The following is an 18647-nucleotide window of genomic DNA, read 5'->3' as shown; positions in this document are numbered from 1 at the left end:
TGGCAGCTTTCTGCTGCGGTCCAGCCTGTTATCTCGATGTAGCAGAGCTGAAGCTGTCCTGGGAACCATGGAAAGGTAAGGATGAGTTTGCTTTATTATTTTTCTTTTATTGCAGGAGATCGTTGGCTTCACCTGGAATGGGCGTGATGGTAAGTATGGTTTAATTTAGAACAATAAAGAATTGTGTGTTTATTTCAATTAAAGGACTTTATTCTGGGTGTTTTGTTTTTTTTTAACTTTGACTATGGGGTTAGTAATGGGGGTGTCTTATAGACGCCTCTCCATTACTAACCTGGGCTTGATGTCAGCTGGCATTATAAGCTGACATCAACCCCAACCCTATTACCCCACTGCCACCGCTACAGGGCAGTGGGAAGAGCGAGGCTAAGTGCCAGAATTGGCGCATCCTATGGATGCGCCATTTCTGGGACGGCTGACGGCTGGTGTTTCTAGCCTGGGAGGGGGCCAATATTCATGGCACCCTTCCTGGGCTATTAATATCAGCCCCCAGCTGTCTGCCTAGCCTTTGCTAGCTATTAAAATAGGGGGGACCCCACGTCATTTTTTTGGGGGGGTCCCCCATTTTAATAGCTAGTAAAGGCTAGGTATTCAGCCGGGGGCTGATATTAGTAGCCTGGGAAGCTCCATGGGTATTACCCCCTTCCCAGGCTTCAAACATCTGCCCCAGCCGTCTGCTTAACCTCCGCTAGAGACTAAAATTACGTGGAACCCCACGCCAATTTTTTTTTTAATAAATCCTTTATTTTAACACTAAATGACAAGTACAGTAACCAACACTGTCACTGTACTTCTTATATATGTGACTGACATGTTTCTATCTATCTAATCTATGTGTGATGCTCTATCTTTCTGTTCTAAATTGTCGGGTACCGCTGCTGAATTGCCGGCCGGCTTTTTTAATGAGATGGTGCATGAAAACACTAATATTTTTTTTAATAAATCCTTTACACTAAATGACAAGTACAGTAACCAACACTGTCACTGTACTTCATATATATGTGACTGACATGTTTCTATCTATCTAATCTATGTGTGAGGCGCTATTCCTTCTTGTCTAAATTGTCGGGTACCGGTGTATGCCGCTGCTGAATTGCCGGTCGGCTTTTTTAAAGAGAGCGTCTTCTGAGCAGTTTGTCAGCTTTTGGACACCTTTGAAGGTGTTTTCTATGTGTTTCTATGTGTTTTTGTTTGCCTGCCATTGGTTTTAACGGTGTTCCACGGTGTTCTAAGGTGTTCGACGAACAGTTCAACGAACAGTTCCTTGAACATCCCGGTGTTCGACGAACCGAACCGAACCGAACCCAAACACTATGGGGGTGGCTCAACACTAACTGTAAGGGTATGTGCACAGGTTAAGTATTTGATTGCAGAAATTTCTGCAACGTTTCTGCATCTCTAGGAGTATGTTGGCAAAACGCTGCAGAAAAAAAATGCGCTTTTTTATACATTTTTGTACAGCAATGAATGCATTTTAAAGCTAAATAAAGATATTTTGAAAAAGAAACATCGGACACCGCTTTAACCCTTGGATTACCGTTGGATCTGGGGTGAGTATATTGGGCTACTTTAACCCGTTAACGACCTTGGGTTTTTCCATTTTTGTGTTTTTGTTTCTTGCTCCCTGTCTTCCCAGAGCCAAAAAAATAAAAAATAAAAATGTAAAAATATAAAAAAAAAAAAAATAATAATAATAATCCCAAAAAAAATCCAAAAAAAAATAAAATAAATTGTACCCATAAATAAATAATCTTATGAAAAAAAAACAAAAAAACAATAAAAGTACACATATTTGGTATCGCCGCGTCTGGAACAACCTGACCTTTAAAACTGTCCAGCTAATTAACCCCTTTAGTGAACACGGTAAAAAAAAAAAAAAAAAACATAAAACGATGCTTTATCATCATGCCGCCAAACAAAAAATGGAATAAAACATGATTAAAAAGATGAATGTAAATAAAAATGGTACCACTGAAAATGTCATCTTGTCCCGCAAAAAACAAGCCGCCATACAGCTCCAACGGCCGAAAAATAAAAAAGTTATAGCTCTCAGAATAAAAAGATGCAAAAACAATTTTTTTTCTATAAAATAGTATTTTTTGTATAAAAGCGCCAAAACATAAAAAAATATAAATATGGTACCGCTGTAAACGTACTGACCCGAAGAATAAAGCTGCCTTATCAATTTTACCACATGCAATACGGCATAAAAAAAGAGATCAAAAATACGGCATAAAAAAAGAGATCAAAAAATGTCACATGCCCAAAAATTGCAAGATTTTCAAAATTTTCGCCAAATTTCCAATTTTTTCACAAATAAACGCAAGTGATATCGAAGAAATTTTACAACTATCATGAAGTACAATATGTCACGAAAAAACAGAATCAGTGGGATCCGTTGAAGCTTTCCAGGGGTATTTCCTCATAAAGTGACAGTTGTCAGAATTGTAAAAATTGGCCCGTCATTAATGTGCAAACCACCCTCGGGGGTAAAGGGATTAATTACAGTATACTAGAAAATAGGTTTGATTATGACATTAACCCCTTTATGACTATGAAGTACATAGCACGTCATGAGCTGGTGTCAGTTCCAGCACCATGACGTGCTATGCCTGTTATGAATTTAAACTTTCTCTGCGTGCAAACATGCAGTGACAGTTCAGTGTGGACAAGTGTCACTGACAGCTGAGCGATACGGGAAGACAAGCGGAGACCCATGCCAGCAGTCAGCGCATTCAGAGGCCTGTGATCAATCTGACTGACCAATTGCAGCATGATCGTGCAGGAGGTGTTGAAATACGGTGACAGCACCGCCCCTGGCTGTTTAACCCCGTAAATGCTGAGATCGAGAGCGACGTCAACATTTAGGAGGTAGACAGAGGGAGGGTGCACCCTCTGCCTTCAGATGGGGTCTGATCGTTGCCATGGTGACCGGGGTTGTCACAATGACCCCCTGGTCACCAAGCTTTGGAAAGCTTCTTAGACCATACGCAAATCATGGTCTAAGAAGCTTCTGTATAGGTACAATACCTTGCACTGCTGGTACATTGCAATGCAACTGCAACTGTGATCAGTGTAAAAAAAGTGAAAAAAGTGAAAGTCCCATAGAGGGACTAAGTAAAAAAGTTTTTAAAAAAAGTAAAAAAAATTGTAAAAATAAAAAATGTCAAAATGATAATAAAAAAAATTACACTAATAAATATACATTTTTATGTAAACAAAAAACAAAAAAGTACACACATTTGGTATTGCCGTGTCTGGAACGACCCAATCTATGAGTGTCACACTGGTTAACCCCTCCAGTAAACGCCGTAAAAAAAACAACAAGAAAACTAGGCAAACTATGCTTTTTCATCATAATGCTGGAAAAAGTGGAATAAAACACGATAAAAAAAAACGAATGTAAATAAAAATGGTATAGCTGAAAAAGTAATCTTGTCCCGCAAAAAACAAGCTGCAACACAGCTCCATTAGCAGAAAAATTTAAAAGTTATAGCTCTCAGAATAAAGTGATGCAAAAATAATTGTTTTTTCTATAAAAGTTTTTAAAAAAAAGGTATCACTATAATCATACTGACCCAAAGAATAAAGTTGCCTTATCAATTTTCCAACACGTGAAAAAACATAAAAAAAAAAAAACACTTCCTGAATTGCTGGTTTTTGTTCATTCTGCCTTCTAAAAATTGGAATAGAAATCAATCAAAAAATGTGCCCGACAATGGCACAAATAAAAATGTCAACTCTTCTCGCAGAAAGCAAGCCCTCACATGACTGTTGGCAGAAATATGGAAAAATAATAGTTCTCAAAATATGATGATGCAAAACCTTTTTTACAAAAAAAAACTTCTTTTAGTGTGTGATACTGGCCAAACAGAAAAAAACTATATAAATCTGGTATCGCTGGAATCACACTAAACTGAAGAATAAAGTCGCTTTATCACTTATACTGCACGAGGAACGACATAAAAAATAAAATAAAACCAGTTCTTCACCTGCTGCTGATTTGTTCATTCTACCTCCCAAAGATCACAGTATGGTTCGGCTCACATTTATCAAGCGCTTTATGCTGAGCACTTACAACAAGGGTTTATGTGTAAATCTCTAAAATACGTGATTCAGACGGAACCACTGGTGGAAGATTCCCTATAATGAGGCAGATGGGGACAACGTGGATGCTGTCTGGCCTATGATTCTGTAGTGTATGTCTTTTTAGGCATGCATAAAAGCATGATCGACCACAGTTTTGTGCACTTCTGAAAAGAAGGACACCACTGAACAGAGGCCAGATGGAGTCCAGAGTAACTCTGCTGACTCATTATAATGAATGGATCCCTCGGGGGTTTAACCCCTTTACAACCCAAAGTGGTTTGCATGTTAATGACCAGGCCAATTTTTACAATTCTGACCACTGTCACTTTATGAGGTAATTACTCTGGAACACTTCAACGGAACCCTCTGATTCTGTTTTTTCGTGACATATTGTACTTCATGATTGTGGTAAAATTTCTTCAATATCACTTGCGTTTATTTGTGAAAAAAAATGGAAATTTGGCGAAAATTTAGCAATTTTCAAAATTTGCATTTTTATGCCCTTAAATCAGAGAGATACAGTACAGACCAAAAGTTTGGACACACCTTCTCATTTAAAGATTTTTCTGTATTTTCATGACTATGAAAATTGTACATTCACACTGAAGGCATCAAAACTATGAATTAACACATGTGGAATTATATACTTAGCAAAAAAGTGTGAAACAACTGAAAATATGTCATATATTCTAGGTTCTTCAAAGTATCCACCTTTTGCTTTGATGACTGCTTCGCACACTCTTGGCATTCTCTTGATGAGCTTCAAGAGGTAGTCACCGGAAATGGTCTTCCAACAATCTTGAAGGAGTTCCCAGAGATGCTTAGCACTTGTTGGCCCTTTTGCCTTCACTCTGCGGTCCAGCTTACCCCAAACCATCTAGATTGGGTTCAGGTCTTGTGACTGTGGAGGCCAGGTCATCTGGCGTAGCACCCCATCACTCTCCTTCTTGGTCAAATAGCCCTTACACAGCCTGGAGGTGTGTTTGGGGTCATTGTCCTGTTGAAAAATAAATAATGTTCCAACTAAACGTAAACCGGATGGAATAGCATGCCGCTGCAAGATGCTGTGGTAGCCATGCTGGTTCAGTATGCCTTCAATTTAGAATAAATCCCCAACAGTGTCAACAGCAAAGCACCCCCACACCATCACACCTCCTCCTCCATGCTTCACGGCGGGAACCAGGCATGTAGAGTCCATCCGTTCACCTTTTCTGCGTCGCACAAACACATGGTGGTTGGAACCAAAGATCTCAAATTTGGACTCATCAGACCAAAACACAGATTTCCACTGGTCTAATGTCCATTCCTTGTGTTCTTTAGCCCAAACAAGTCTCTTCTGCTTGTTGCCTGTCCTTAGTAGTGGTTTCCTAGCAGCTATTTTACCATGAAGGCCTGCTGCACAAAGTCTCCTCTTAACAGTTGTTGTAGAGATGTGTCTGCTGCTAGAACTCTGTGTGGCATTGACCTGGTCTCTAATCTGAGCTGCTGTTAACCTGCGATTTCTGAGGCTGGTGACTCGGATAAACTTATCCTCAGAAGCAGAGGTGACTCTTGGTCTTCCTTTCCTGGGGCGGTCCTCATGTGAGCCAGTTTCTTTGTAGTGCTTGATGGTTTTTGCAACTGCACTTGGGGACACTTTCAAAGTTTGCCCAATTTTTCGGACTGACTGACCTTAATTTCTTAAAGTAATGATGGCCACTCGTTTTTATTTACTTAGCTGCTTTTTTCTTGCCATAATACAAATTCTAACAGTCTATTCAGTAGGACTGTCAGCTGTGTATCCACCAGACTTCTGCACAACACAACTGATGGTCCCAACCCCATTTATAAGGCAAGACATCCCACTTATTAAACCTGACAGGGCACACCTGTGAAGTGAAAACCATTTCCAGTGACTACCTCTTGAAGCTCATCAAGAGAATGCCAAGAGTGTGCAAGGCAGTCATCAAAGCAAAAGGTGGCTACTTTGAAGAACCTAGAATATAAGACATATTTTCAGTTGTTTCACACTTTTTTGTTAAGTATATAATTCCACATGTGTTAATTCATAGTTTTGATGCCTTCAGTGTGAATGTACAATTTTCAAAGTCATGAAAATACAGAAAAACCTTTAAATGAGAAGGTGTGTCCAAACTTTTGGTCTGTACTGTATGTCACACAAAATAGTTAATAAATAACATTTCCCACATGTCTACTTTACATCAGCACAATTTTGGAACCAAATTTTTTTTTTAATAGGGAGCTATAAGGGTTAAAAGTTGACCAGCGATTTCTCATTTTTCCAACAAAATTTACAAAACCATTTTTTTAGGGACCACATCACATTTGAAGTCACTTTGAGGGGTCTTAATGACAGAAAATACCCAAAAGTGACACCATTCTAAAAACTACACCCCTCAAGGTGCTCAAAACCACATTCAAGAAGTTTATTAACCCTTCAGGTGCTTCACAGGAATTTTTGGAATGTGGAAGAAAAAAATGAACATTTAACTTTTTTCACAAAAATGTTACTTTAGACCCAATTTTTTTTATTTTCGCAGGGGTAACAGGAAAAAATGGACCCCAAAAGTTGTTGTGCAATTTCCTCTGAGCACGCAGATACCCCATATGTGGGGAAAAAACACTTTTTGGGCGCACGGCAAGGTTCGGAAGGAAAGGAGCGCCATTTGACTTTTTGAATGTAAAATTTGCTTGAATAATTAGCGGATGCAATGTTGCGTTTGGAGAGTCCCTGATGTGCCTAAACAGTAGAAACCCCCCACAAGTGACATCATCTTAGAAACTAGACCCCTCAGGGAACTTATCTAGATGTGTGGTGAGCACCTTGAACCCCCCAGGTGATTCACAGACATTTATAACATTGAGCCATAAAATAAAATTTTCACATTTTTCCCACAAAAATGTTTTTCAGCCCCCAATTTTGCATTTTCCTGAGGGTAAGAGGAGAAATTGCACCATGCAGTTTGTTGTGCAATTTCTCCTGAGTAAGCAAATATCCCATATGTGGGGCAAAACCACTGTTTGGGCATACGGCAGGATTCGGAAGGGAAGGAGCACCATTTGACTTTTTGAATGTAAAATTTGCTTGAATAATTAGCGGACGCCATGTTGCTTTTGGAGAGCCCCTGATGTGCCTAAACAATGGAAACCTCCTACAAGTGACACTATTTTGGAAACTAGACCCCTCAGGGAACTTATCTAGATGTGTGGTGAGCACCCTGAACCCCAAGTGCTTTACAGAAGTTTATATCATTGAGCCGTGAAAATAAAAAAATAAAACTTTTTCCACAAAAATTATGTTTTAGCCCCAATTTTTTTATTTTCACAAGGGTAAGAAGAGAAAAGAAAACTTTTGTGCAATTTCTCCTGAGTACGCCATATGTGGGGAAAATACAGTGTTTGGGCGCACGGCAGAGTTCAGAAGGGAAGGAGCACTGTGTGACTTTTTGAACGCAAAACTGGCTGGAATTTAGAGCGGACGCCATGCCGCGTTTGGAGAGCCCCTGATGTGCCTAAATAGTGGAAACCCCCCACAAGTGTCCCCATTTTGGAAACTACACCCCTCAAGGATTTTATCAAGGGGTATAGTGAACATTTTGAAACCAGAGGTACGACACAGAATTTTGATAACATTAGGTCATCATATTGAATAAGTTGTCATTAGTCTTGAGCGCAAGTGCTCGCTACTTGAGTTTGCATCGGGTACTCAGGTATGAACCATGTATCGTGGGTGCTTGACTGACATTCTCGAGTCCCCACCCGCATGTTTTACGGTTATTAGACACCAAAAAAAAAACATGCGGGGATCGCTCGTGCATGGCAGGCAATCCCCGCAAGTTTTTTGCCCGCGAAGCATATGGGGCGGAGACTCGAGCATGTCACTCGAGCACCCGCGATACTCAGTGCATACCCGAGCACCCGATGCAAACTCAAGTAGAGAGCACTTGCGCTCAACACTAGTAGCCGTATCGTCATCTTTTTTTTATTTTACTTTTGAAAAAAATCCCAACCCTAACCCTAGCCCAACCCTAACCCCAACCCTAACCCTAACCCTAGAGTTTATTTTTTACGCCGTTCCTCGTGCGGTATAAGTGATTAGATTACTTTATTCTTCGGGTCGGTGCGATTACAGCGATACCAGAATCATATCGGGTTTTTATGATTGACTGCTGTCACACACTAAAAGACGTATTTTTTTGTAAAATCTAGTTTTTACATCACCATATTTTGTGAGCTATAATTTTTCCATATTTTGGCCGACAGAGTCATGTGATGGCTTGTTTTTTGCGGGATGAGTTGACGTTTTTATTGGTGCCATTTTCAGGCACGTGACATTTTTTGATCGCTTTCTATTCCGATTTTTGGGAGGCAGAATAAACAAAAAACAACAATTCGGGAATTGTTTTTTTTTAATTTGTTTATGCTGTTCCGCGTGTGGTATAATTTATTAGCTTTATTCTTTGGGTCAGTACATTTACAAAGGTACCACATTTATATCGTTATTCTATCTTTTGGCGCTTTTACACAATAAAAGCTATTTTATAGAAAAAATTATTTTTTTGCATCTCTTTATTCTGAGAGCTATAACTTTTTTATTTTTCGGCTGATGGAGCTGTATTGCGGCTTGTTTTTTGCGGGACAAGATGACGTTTTCAGCGGTACCATTTTTATTTATATTCGTCTTTTTGATCGCGTGTTATTCCAATTTTTGTTTGGCAGTATGATGATAAAGCATTGTTTTATTGCTTCATTTTTTATTTATTTTTTTACCGTGTTCACTAAAGGGGTTAACTAGTGGGACAGTTTTATAGGTCAGGTCGTTCCGGACTTGGCGATACCAAATATGTGTACTTTTATTATTTTTTTTCATAATAATATTTATTGATGGGTACAATATATTTTTATTTTTGGAGGAATTAATTTTTTTATTTTTTTTTTATATTTTTACAATTTTTCTTTCACTTTGACACTTTTTTTTACTTTTATTCTTTGTCCCACTATGGGACTTTCACTTTTTTTTCTGATCTCCTGTACAGCACAGGAATGCAGCACCATCCCTGTGCTATACAGGCTGACAGTGCTGCAGATGCAGAAGATATTTTGGTCATGCACTGCGCATGACCAAAATATCTTCCTGCTGTCTGGTGACCCGGATGTTGTCATGATGACATTGGGTTGTAATGGCAACATCCGGGAAGCCGCGGCAGACAGCACTGGAGGCCGGCAGGAGAGGTGAGTATCCTGATCACCTCCCCTTGCCACCGCAAAGCTGCGATCAACATCGATCGCAGCATTGTGGGGGTTAATGTACCGGGAGCGGTGCAGGACCGCTCCCAGCACATAGCACCGAGTGACAATCAGCTGACACCCGGCGGCGATCGCGCCCGCACAGCCTGTACTTTTACTTCACTGAATCACATCATTCTGATATTTAGATGGAAACCCCTAAGTAAGTGCTCAGTGTAGAGCACAGGATAAATGTGATTCAAAATGTTATGTAAAATGTTCCCAATAAAAGCTTCAACTCAATCCACAAAAAAGCAAGTCTCCTCTTAGGTCCGTCTTTCGTTAACAGAAATATAGGGGCTTTCACGTTACTGGTAGTACAAAGGATCTGTTACAGCAAAATGGCTCCTCACCCCTCAAAATAAATTCAGCAAATTCTGCCCTCCCAAATCCAAATGCCCCCATCCCTTCTGAGCCCCACAGTGTACCTAAAAAACATTTAGCATCCACATGTTTGGCAGGGGTATAATTTACAAAATGGGGTCACTTGAGGGGGGTATTCTAGCACTTAGGGGCTCTGTATATGGAGTTCACAAACTATTCTAGGAATATCTGCGCACCAGGAGGCAAATAATGATCTTTCCATTCTGACTCCTCCCATGTGGCTAAGCAGTACTGTACAGCCACATATGGGGTATTTCCACGTTCAGCAGAAATTGTATGACAAATTTGGGTGCCATTTTTCCCCATTTCCCCATGTGAAAATGTGAAATCAGTGGCTAAAACTAAATTTTGGTGGTAAAAATGTAATTATTTTTACTTCACTGCCCTCTGACATTGCACCCTCAAATCATTCCAACAATATCTGAACTCCAATATGGCGCTTCTTCCCTTCTGAGCTTTGCACTGTGCCTCCAAAGTAGTTTTCGACCAAATATGGGGTATCAGTGTACTCAGGAGAAACTGCACAACATATCGTATGGTCCATTTTTTCCTGTTACCTTTGTGAAAATTTATGTGGGAAAAATGTAATTTTTTTTATTTTCACGGCTCTATGTTATAAACCTCTGTAAAGCACCAGGGGGTTCAAGGTGCCCACCACACATTTAGATAAGTTCCATGAAGAATGTAGTTTCCAAAAATGGGGTCACTTGTGGGGGGTTTCTACTGTTTAGGCACATCAGGGGCACTACAAATGCGACATGGCGATTCCTGTCAATTTTGAGTTCAAAAAGTCAAACGTGCTCCTCTCTTTCTGAGCCATGCTGTGCACCCAAACAGTAGTTTTCCCTCATATCAGGTATTGATGTACTCAGGAGAAATTGCACAACAAATTGTGCGGTCCATTTTCTCCTGTTAGCCTTGTGAAAATAAAAAAAAATTGAGTCTAAAGTAACATTTTTGTGAAAAAAGTTAAATGTTCATTTTTTCCTTCCACATTCCAAAAATTCCTGTGAAGCACCTGAACAGTTAATAAACTTCTTGAATGTGGTTTTGAACACCTTGAGGGGTGCAGTTTTTAGAATGGTGTCAATTTTGGGTCTTTTCTGTCATATAGACCCCTCAAAGTCATTTCAAATGTGATGTAGTCCCTAAAAAAATGGTTTTGTAAATTTTGAGGGAAAAATGAAAAATCATTGGTTAATTTTTAACCCTTCTAACCTCCTAACAAAAAAATGTTATGTTTTAAAAATTGTGCTGATGTAAAGTAGACATGTGATAAATGTTATATAACTATTTTGTGTGACATATCTCTCTGGTTTAAGGGCATAAAAATAAAAAGTTTGAAAATTGCTAAATTTTCACATTTTCGCCAAATTTACAATTTTTTCACAAATAAACGCAAGTCATACGAAACAAATTTTACCACTATCGTGAAGTACAATATGTCACGAATCAGTGTGATCTGCTTAAGTGTTCCAGAGTAATTACCTCGTAAAATGAGACTGGTCAGATTTAAAAATGAGGCCCGGTCATTAACCTACAAAGTGGCTTGGTCCTTAAGGGGTTAAATAGACAGACATTTAGGTTTGAAATAAGTTTCGGGTCACCACTTTGTGTTCCTGGGAAAACACATGAAAATTGATGCTCAGAGTTAGGACTGATTTTTATATACATATTCCTATTTTATAGGCCTCTTCCTGAAGACACAGGAATGGATACTCTTGGCTCCCCTATAGATGACATTACATCCTGTAGGTAACTTGTTAGAGCGTAGCAAAATTACTCAAATTATATTACACAAATCATCATATCTATCCCATCTTTTTATTTAGCTCCGCCAAGTACGCTTAACATCAGTGGATCTCATCGCAAGCGTAAAACACTAGTGGCTCCAGAGATTAATATCTCGCTAGACCAGAGTGAGGGATCAGTACTTTCTGATGACTTTCTAGATACACCAGATGATCTGGACATCAATGTGGACGATATTGAGACTCCAGATGAAACAGATTCATTAGAGTTTTTGGGCAATGGAAATGAGTTGGAATGGGAAGGTAAGATTTTAAGAAGATCACATTGTTGAAGTCTGCTATTTAGGCCACGGCCCCACTATCAGTATTTGGTCAGTATTCGTTCAGTATTTCTTCTCAGGAGTGGGAGCCAAAACCAACTCTGCATTTATCACCCACTCCTGGTTTTGGCTGCCACTCCTGAGAAAAAATACTGACCGAATACTGACCAAATACTGATAGTGGGGCCATGGCCTTAGGACCATCACTACCTTAAAGATCAGTTTTTATGAAGAAGTCAATCGCCTTTGGCCCTGTTCATGGAACTGAAAATTGTGTTTAAAAGTAAAATGCCACTAATTTGACTACAGTTCAAATTTTCAGTTGTTGGCCATGTAAATTACACAATCATAATTTTAAAAAAATTCACCAATGTACAATGTGTTCCAGATTGAAACAGTTTCTCCAGTTCGGGGCTGCATTACATGAACAAACATGGTATGCTGGTATGCAAATAAGATACTAATGTATGTTGAGAGCAGACTGCATAATTGTTTTATCCATCTTACATTCTATATGCTGGCGGTGCTGAGTGTCTCCTAGTTATGAGATCACCTCACACAGCCATTAGCAGTTTAAAATGTATTTTTCACATACATAGTATATGAAGCGATCAAGGAAGGATCTAATACTGGTAAAACAATTTGTATTACCACCTAGAACTGGTGAGCTCTGTAAAGGTATGTGCACACTGTTGGTATTGGCAGCGCTTTGAACGCAGTATACTTTATGCTGCGTCCAAAGCACTGCACGCAGGTGAATCCGCTTGTGTTCATTGAACCATGCGTATTCACCGCATCCTATACATTGCACTGATATAATTCCTCTTGCGGAGACTAGCGTCTCCGCAAGAGAGATTAACGTGCTGTGGTCTGGAAAGACGTGCCACATATCCTTGTCCGCCAGTGATCCGCAGGTGCACGGAGATGCATAGTGGACATGGGATTTCTTGAAATCTCATACACTTTGCTTGTGATGTAGAACGCTGCAGTTTGCACACAGCGTAACTGCGCTGCATCCAATCCGCATCGTTTCCTGACCGTGCGCACATACCCTAAATATTGGGAACACCACAACAGTTTGTTTTTTACATTTATTTTTTGTTAATATAATACCCCATCATAATTTTTTTTTAGCAGAAATACAGTCACGTATATTTTTATCTATAGATGACACACCTGTTGCAAATGCTAAAAATATGCCTGGAGACAGTGCCGACTTGTTTGGTGATGGAGCCGTGGAACATGGGGGAACTACAAACGGACGCTTGTGGAGGACAGTGATAATTGGGGAGCAGGAACATCGCATTGATCTGCAAATGATCAAACCATATATGAGAGTGGTTACACATGGAGGTGAGGTGTTAAAGTTATTGAATTTTAGGTTATATTTTCAGTTCTGTAAGTAGAAAAAAATATTTCTTCATCCTAAAAAATTATGTATACTATTTGGGCTCACTTTAATTCCTCCTCTTCTGTTTTTTTCAGGATACTATGGTGAGGGTCTAAACGCCATCATTGTATTTGCTGCCTGTTGTCTACCAGACAGCAACTGTCCAGATTACCATTACATCATGGAGAATCTTTTTCTGTAGGTGGAATTGAGATTGCAGCGATCATGTATAGAGAGTAGATAAATATAATCAACCACATCTAATGTTGTAGTTTGTTATATATTCTACTTATTAGTATATGATTCTACGTGTTCCACGCTAAAAAAACTTTGATATTATCAATTTCACTCATAAAAACTACAGAGCATTTACATAAAAGTACATCTGTCATGTTTCTGTCATTAATCATTTTAAATAAACTACATTTAAAATTGTAAAAATGTCTTTACTCCCCACCTGCGCACACTGTCCATGATGCACGTAGTACATATTTGTCACATTGAATGCTTTCACATTTTTAAAGGAAACTTGTCAGAAGATTCATGTTACCCAAACTATGATTGCAGATATAGTTTACTATGAAATGTTTCAGCCTGTTGGGGACCATAATTCCGAGGCAAAAAAAAGAAAAAAATGTTGTGGCGGGCACTGTCATGATGAAGATAAGGATGAGAGATGTAAAAAAACAACAAACCTTTATTAAAAGACAGTAACGTGTTACAAAATCAATCTGATTTCTTCCCCAGACTAGCATACAAAGAAGTATACAAAACAACTTATAAAGGAAGCTGTGATTCAAGGATATTACATGTCCCACCATCTGGTGACTACCAAAAGCCAGACACACAATAGAACATATGAGTAGTTTATAATTATAATACAAATAAGGAATAGAAGATTATATATACAATCTCTAGATGAAAAAGTAAAAAATTGTGAAGGAAAAATTAAATAAATTTTTCCCAAAAGAAACTACCCAAACTTTTTTGTAAAAAATGTATTAAAAGATGCATTGCTGTCTTTTAATAAATGTTCATTGTTTTTCAACACCTTACCATCCTTATCTTTATTGTGACAGTGCCCGCTACAACATTTTTATCTTATTTTTAGCCTCGCAATTGTTTTCATGAGTTGTTCTGTGGGCTTCATTAGGTGGAGCAGCAGTCTATATAAGGAATATCACTTCACTGCCACTCTCATAAGAGTTATGCCTGATCTGCAAAACTCTACCGGATGAGCAGATTCCGTCTACTCTTCAATCTTTCTTCTCACCAGGACTTCACCATGGAGCGCTCCTATTTTGTCTTCCTGTTAGGGACCATAGGGAAAGACCTGGCTTTTCCCATCCATGGTCCAGGTAATTGGCAGGTTTCTCTCTATGTACACACATGGAAGAGACCCGGTCAATCAATTGGAGCGGAGTGGAGAGAAGTTGGTCAGGCACTCTATCAGACTAGTCAGGTCTCTCCCTATGGTTCCCAACCGGGTGAAGCATTTGAGAGTAAAACATACCTAGCAGCAATCACACAGCCAGGTTCTGATTCATTCTACCTATGGTTCAAGCAGCATAAATGTAATGACAAGTTATCCTTAAAGAAGCGCATTGTATCAAAGATTGAAGATGGAGCCAGGAAATTGCAGACCAGTGAGCCTTACTTCTATACCAGGAAAAAACAAATTATTAAACAGCATCTATGTAAGTACTTGGACAGGAATACATTAATTAACCAGAGCCAGCATAGGTTTGTAGCAAACAAGTCATGCCAGACTAATCTAATCCGGTAAAAGCAGTATACAGTGCCTACAAGTAGTATTCAACCCCCTGCAGATTTAGCTGGTTGACACATGCGGAATTAACTTGGCATTGTGACATTTGTACTGTAGATCAGCCTGGAAGTGGGAAATGCACTGCAGCAAATTTTTTATTTTTTTTATTTTTTTATTTTTTAAAACGTTAAAAGTTAATTCCGAGTATCATTTATTATTCAACCCCTCAAACCACAAGAATTCTGTTTGGTCCCCCAAAAGTATTAAGAAGTAGTTCAGGCACCAAGAATAATGAGCTTCACATGTGTGGATTAAAGATCTCTTTTGCCAGCCTTTTCTGACTATTTAAGACCCTCCCCAAACTTGTGAACAGCACTCAGACATGGTCAACATGGGAAAGACAAAGGAGCATTCCAAGGCCATCAGAGACAAGATCGTGGAGGGTCACAAGGCTGGCAAGGGGTACAAAACCCTTTCCAAGGAGTTGGGCCTACCTGTCTCCACTGTTGGGAGCATCATCCATAAGTGGAAGGCTTATGGAACTACTGTTAGCCTTCCATGGCCAGGACAGCCTTTGAAAGTGTCCTCCCGTGCCGAGGCCAGGCTTGTCCGAAGAGTCAAGGCTAACCCAAGGACAACAAGGAAGGAGCTCTGGGAAGATCTCATGGCAGTGGGGACATTGGTTTCAGTCAATACCAAAAGTAACGTACTCCACCGCAATGGTCTCCGTTCCAGACGAGCCCGTAAGGTACCTTTACTTTCAAAGCGTCATGTCAAGGCTCGTCTACAGTTTGCTCATGATCACTTGGAGGACTCTGAGACAGACTGGTTCAAGGTTCTATGGTCTGATGAGACCAAGATCGAGATCTTTGGTGCCAACCACACACGTGACGTTTGGAGACTGGATGGCACTGCATACGACCCCAAGAATACCATCCCTACAGTCAAGCATGGTGGTGGCAGCATCATGCTGTGGGGCTGTTTCTCTGCCAAGGGGCCTGGCCATCTGGTCCGCATCCATGGGAAGATGGATAGCACGGCCTACCTGGAGATTTTGGACAAGAACCTCCGCTCCTCCATCAAGGATCTTAAGATGGGTCATAATTTCATCTTCCAACAAGACAACGACCCAAAGCACACAGCCAAGAAAACCAAGGCCTGGTTCAATAGGGAAAAAGTCAAGGTGTTGGAGTGGCCTAGTCAGTCTCCTGACCTTAACCCAATTGAAAACTTGTGGAAGGAGCTCAAGAATAAAGTCCACATGAGACACCCAAAGAACCTAGATAACTTGGAGAAGATCTGCATGGAGGAGTGGGCCAAGATAACTCCACAGACCTGTGCCGGCCTGATCAGGTCTTATAAAAGACGATTATTAGCTGTAATTGCAAACAAGGGTTATTCCACAAAATATTAAACATAGGGGTTGTATAAAAATTGACCCACACTTTTATGTTTAAAATTTAATAAAATTCAACTGAGCAACGTAACTTTTTGGTTTGTAAGATTTATGCTTCTGTTCATAAAACCTACTCTCGTTTGCAGTTTGAAGGCTCTAACTTATTTGCATCTTATCAAACCAGCTAAATCTGCAGGGGGTTGAATACTACTTGTAGGCACTGTATATAGTACATTTCAACTTCAGCAAAGCATTTGATAAAGTATCTCATACTATTCTTTTTGAAAAATTGACCAAGTATGGGATTGACAAGGCTGCGGTTAGGTGGATTCATAACTGGCTCAGTGAGTAGTAATAACTGGTTGCACATCCAATTGGAAGATTGCTTCAAGTGGGGTGCCACAAGGCTCTGTCCTGGTCTCAGTGTTGTTCAACATTTTTATAAATGATCTAGATAAGGGAACTGAAGGTTAACTAATCAAATTTGCAGACAATGCAAAGCTGGGAGGGATAGCTAACACTAGAGAAGACAGAGAAAGCTTGAACAATGGGCAGTGACTAATAGAATGGTATTTAACAGGGAGAAATGCAAGATTCTACATCTGGGCAAGAAAAACAAAAATTACATCTACAGAATGGGAGGAATAGAACTAAGCAACAGTATGTGTGAAAAAGACTTGGGTATACTAATAGATCAAAGACTGCACGAGTCAACAGTGTGAGGCAGCAGCAAAAAGGCAAACAGTACTGGGATGCATTAAGAGAAGCATAGAGTCTAGATCATGTGAAGTACAGTTGAAACCAGAAGTTTACATGCACTATATAAAAAGACACATATACATGTTTTTCTCAGTATCAGACATGAAATCAGAATAAACCTTTCCCGTTTTAGGTCAATTAGGATTACCATAATTTTTAATATTTGCCGAATGCCAGAATAATGAGAGAGAATGTTTTAAGGCATTTTTATTACTTACTGCAAAGTCAAAAGTTTACATACACTAAGATTACTATGCCTTTAAACAATTCTGGACTGCCAATATGATGTCATGTGTTTGGAAGCTTCTGTTTTTTTGGCAACATCTGAGTTAATTAGAGACACACCTGTGGATGTGTTTTAATGCACACCTGAAACACACTGCTTCTTTGTGTAGCATCATGGGAAAGTCTAAAGAAATCAGCCAAGATATCAGGAAGATAATTGTGAACTTGCACAAGTCTGGCACATCCTTGGGTACAATTTCAAGATACCTGAAGGTGCCTTGTTCATCTGTACAAACAATTATACGCAAGTACAAACAAGATGGGAATATCCAGCCATCATACCGCTCAGGAAGGGGCGGGTTCTGTGTCCCAGAGATGAATGCTTTGGTCCGACATGTGCATATCAACCCAAGGACAAAAGCAAAAGACCTTGTGAAGATGATGGTGGAAGCTCGGAAGCTGGTAGGATTGTGTCAATAACCACAGTGAAACGAGTACTGTATCAACATGGGCTGAAAGGCCACTCTACCAGGAAGAAGCCATTACTCCAAAAGAAATATAAAAAAAACAGATTAATGTTTGCAAATGCGCACAGGAACAAAGACCTTAATTTTTGGAGACATGTCACGTGGTCTGTTGAAACTACAATTAAACTTTTTGGGCATAATGACCATCATTACATTTGGAGGAAAAAGGGAGAAGCTTGGAAGCCTAAGAACACCATCCCAACTGTAAAACATGGGGGTGGCAGTATCATGTTGTGGGGTTGTTTTGCTGCAGGAGGAACTAATGCACTTCAAAAAATAAATGGCATCATGAGAACAGAAGATTATGTGGCAATACTGAAGCAACATCTCAAGACATCAGCCAGGAAGTTAAAGCTTGGCGGAAATGGGTCTTTCAAATGCATAATGACCCGAAGTATACTCTCAAGATGATAACAAAGTGGCTTAAGGTTAACAAAGTCAATGTTTTGGAGTGGCAATCACAAAGCCCTAATCTCAATCCTATTGAAAATGTATGGGCAAAGCTGAAAAGGCAGGTGCGAGCAAGGCGACCTACAAACCTGGATCAGTTACATCAGTTTTGTCTGGAGGTATGAGCCCAAATTCCGACCAACTATTGTGAGAAGCTTGTGGAAGGATATCCCAAACGTTTGACCCAAGTCATTCAGTTTAAGGGCAAGTGTACCAAATACTAATGAAATGTATGTAAACTTTTGATTTGCAGTAATAAAAATGCCTTAAAACATTCTCTCTCT

The 18647-nt window shown here is 39.6% G+C and overlaps 1 protein-coding gene across 10 annotated transcripts in view; it reads left to right on the top strand.

Moving 5' to 3' along the window:
• ATCAY (ATCAY kinesin light chain interacting caytaxin) overlaps nt 1-18647 on the top strand; it is a 473880-nt gene that overhangs the window by 126879 nt on the left and 328354 nt on the right. For all 10 annotated transcript variants that reach the window (XM_073652463.1, XM_073652282.1, XM_073652021.1 and 7 more), the window contains exons 3-6: nt 11467-11528; nt 11610-11831; nt 13016-13201; nt 13334-13436. In XM_073652463.1, coding sequence (XP_073508564.1) covers nt 11467-11528; nt 11610-11831; nt 13016-13201; nt 13334-13436 — 573 coding nt within the window. The remainder of the gene's footprint in view (nt 1-11466; nt 11529-11609; nt 11832-13015; nt 13202-13333; nt 13437-18647) is intronic.

Source organism: Phyllobates terribilis, unplaced genomic scaffold (assembly GCF_046119375.1).
Source record: "Phyllobates terribilis strain yellow unplaced genomic scaffold, ASM4611937v1 Scaffold_1__5_contigs__length_1240528914, whole genome shotgun sequence".
In the NCBI taxonomy this organism is placed as follows: Eukaryota; Metazoa; Chordata; class Amphibia; order Anura; family Dendrobatidae; genus Phyllobates; species Phyllobates terribilis.
Note: the sequence above shows the minus strand (reverse complement) of the source record. Positions and strands in the feature narration are given on the sequence as shown.